The sequence below is a fragment of the Colobus angolensis genome, unplaced genomic scaffold (assembly GCF_000951035.1).
Source record: "Colobus angolensis palliatus isolate OR3802 unplaced genomic scaffold, Cang.pa_1.0 Scaffold28, whole genome shotgun sequence".
NCBI classification, from domain to species: Eukaryota; Metazoa; Chordata; class Mammalia; order Primates; family Cercopithecidae; genus Colobus; species Colobus angolensis.
The window spans coordinates 4,165,093-4,165,907 of record NW_012116043.1 but is presented as its reverse complement, the minus strand read 5'-3'; the positions used below and the strand labels follow the sequence as shown (position 1 = coordinate 4,165,907).

Below are 815 nucleotides of genomic sequence, written 5' to 3'. Positions count from 1 at the left end.
AGGCAAAACTAAAAAACAAAAACAAAATTCAGCCAACCAACCAACTCAATCAACCCACAGGCATTTATAGATCACTTTTTATGTGGTGGGGGCTAACTTGCTTGGTACTTGTATTCCAGTGACTTCATAAATGTGTGCTTCTGTCTCTAGCTACATTTCAAAGAAACTATGTCCTCAAGAACTTAATTTACAAGAATAAGATGGTCCTGAGCTGATGGTTTAACACACAGTTTCTTACCTCCCTGTGCCAGTTTCCCCTCCCTCCCTCCTTTCTTTCTCTCTTTCCTTCTTTCTGAGACAGGGTCTTGCTCTATCACCCAGGTTGGAGTGCAGTGGTGCGATCTCGGCTCACTGCAAACTGCCACCTCCTGGTTCAAGCAATTCTCATGCCTCAGCCTCCCGAGTAGCTTGGACCACAGGTGTGCACCACCACACCCAGCTGATTTTTGTATTTTTAGTAGAGATGGGGTTTCACCATATTGGCCAGGCTGGCCTTGAACTCCTGATCTCAAGTGATCCACCAGCCTCGGCCTCCCAAAGTGCTGGGATTACGGGCATGAGCCACCGCAGCCAGCCCCCTGTGCCACAGTTTGTAACTTCTCAGTTACTGGTGGTATACAGAAATAACAGTACTGTTTTTGGGGCAGTCGTGTCAGGCCTGGTTAAAATTGGTGCCCTTGGATCACTTTGTCAAATGTAATTTCTCTGTCTTTAGGTCTGCGCTCCAGGTTTGAGTGCTTTTCACTTTGCACGTTTGTATCTCAATATAAAAGAATATTCAGGCCAGGCACAGGGGTCACGCCTGTAATCCCAGC

At 46.7% G+C, this 815-nt stretch overlaps 1 protein-coding gene across 1 annotated transcript in view; it reads left to right on the top strand.

The window, feature by feature from the left end:
• Positions 1 to 556: 556 nt before the first annotated feature.
• Positions 557 to 815, top strand: part of DNAH10 (dynein, axonemal, heavy chain 10) — a 158,637-nt gene continuing 158,378 nt past the window's right edge. The window contains exon 1 of the mRNA XM_011948576.1: positions 557 to 629. Coding sequence (XP_011803966.1) covers positions 557 to 629 — 73 coding nt within the window. The remainder of the gene's footprint in view (positions 630 to 815) is intronic.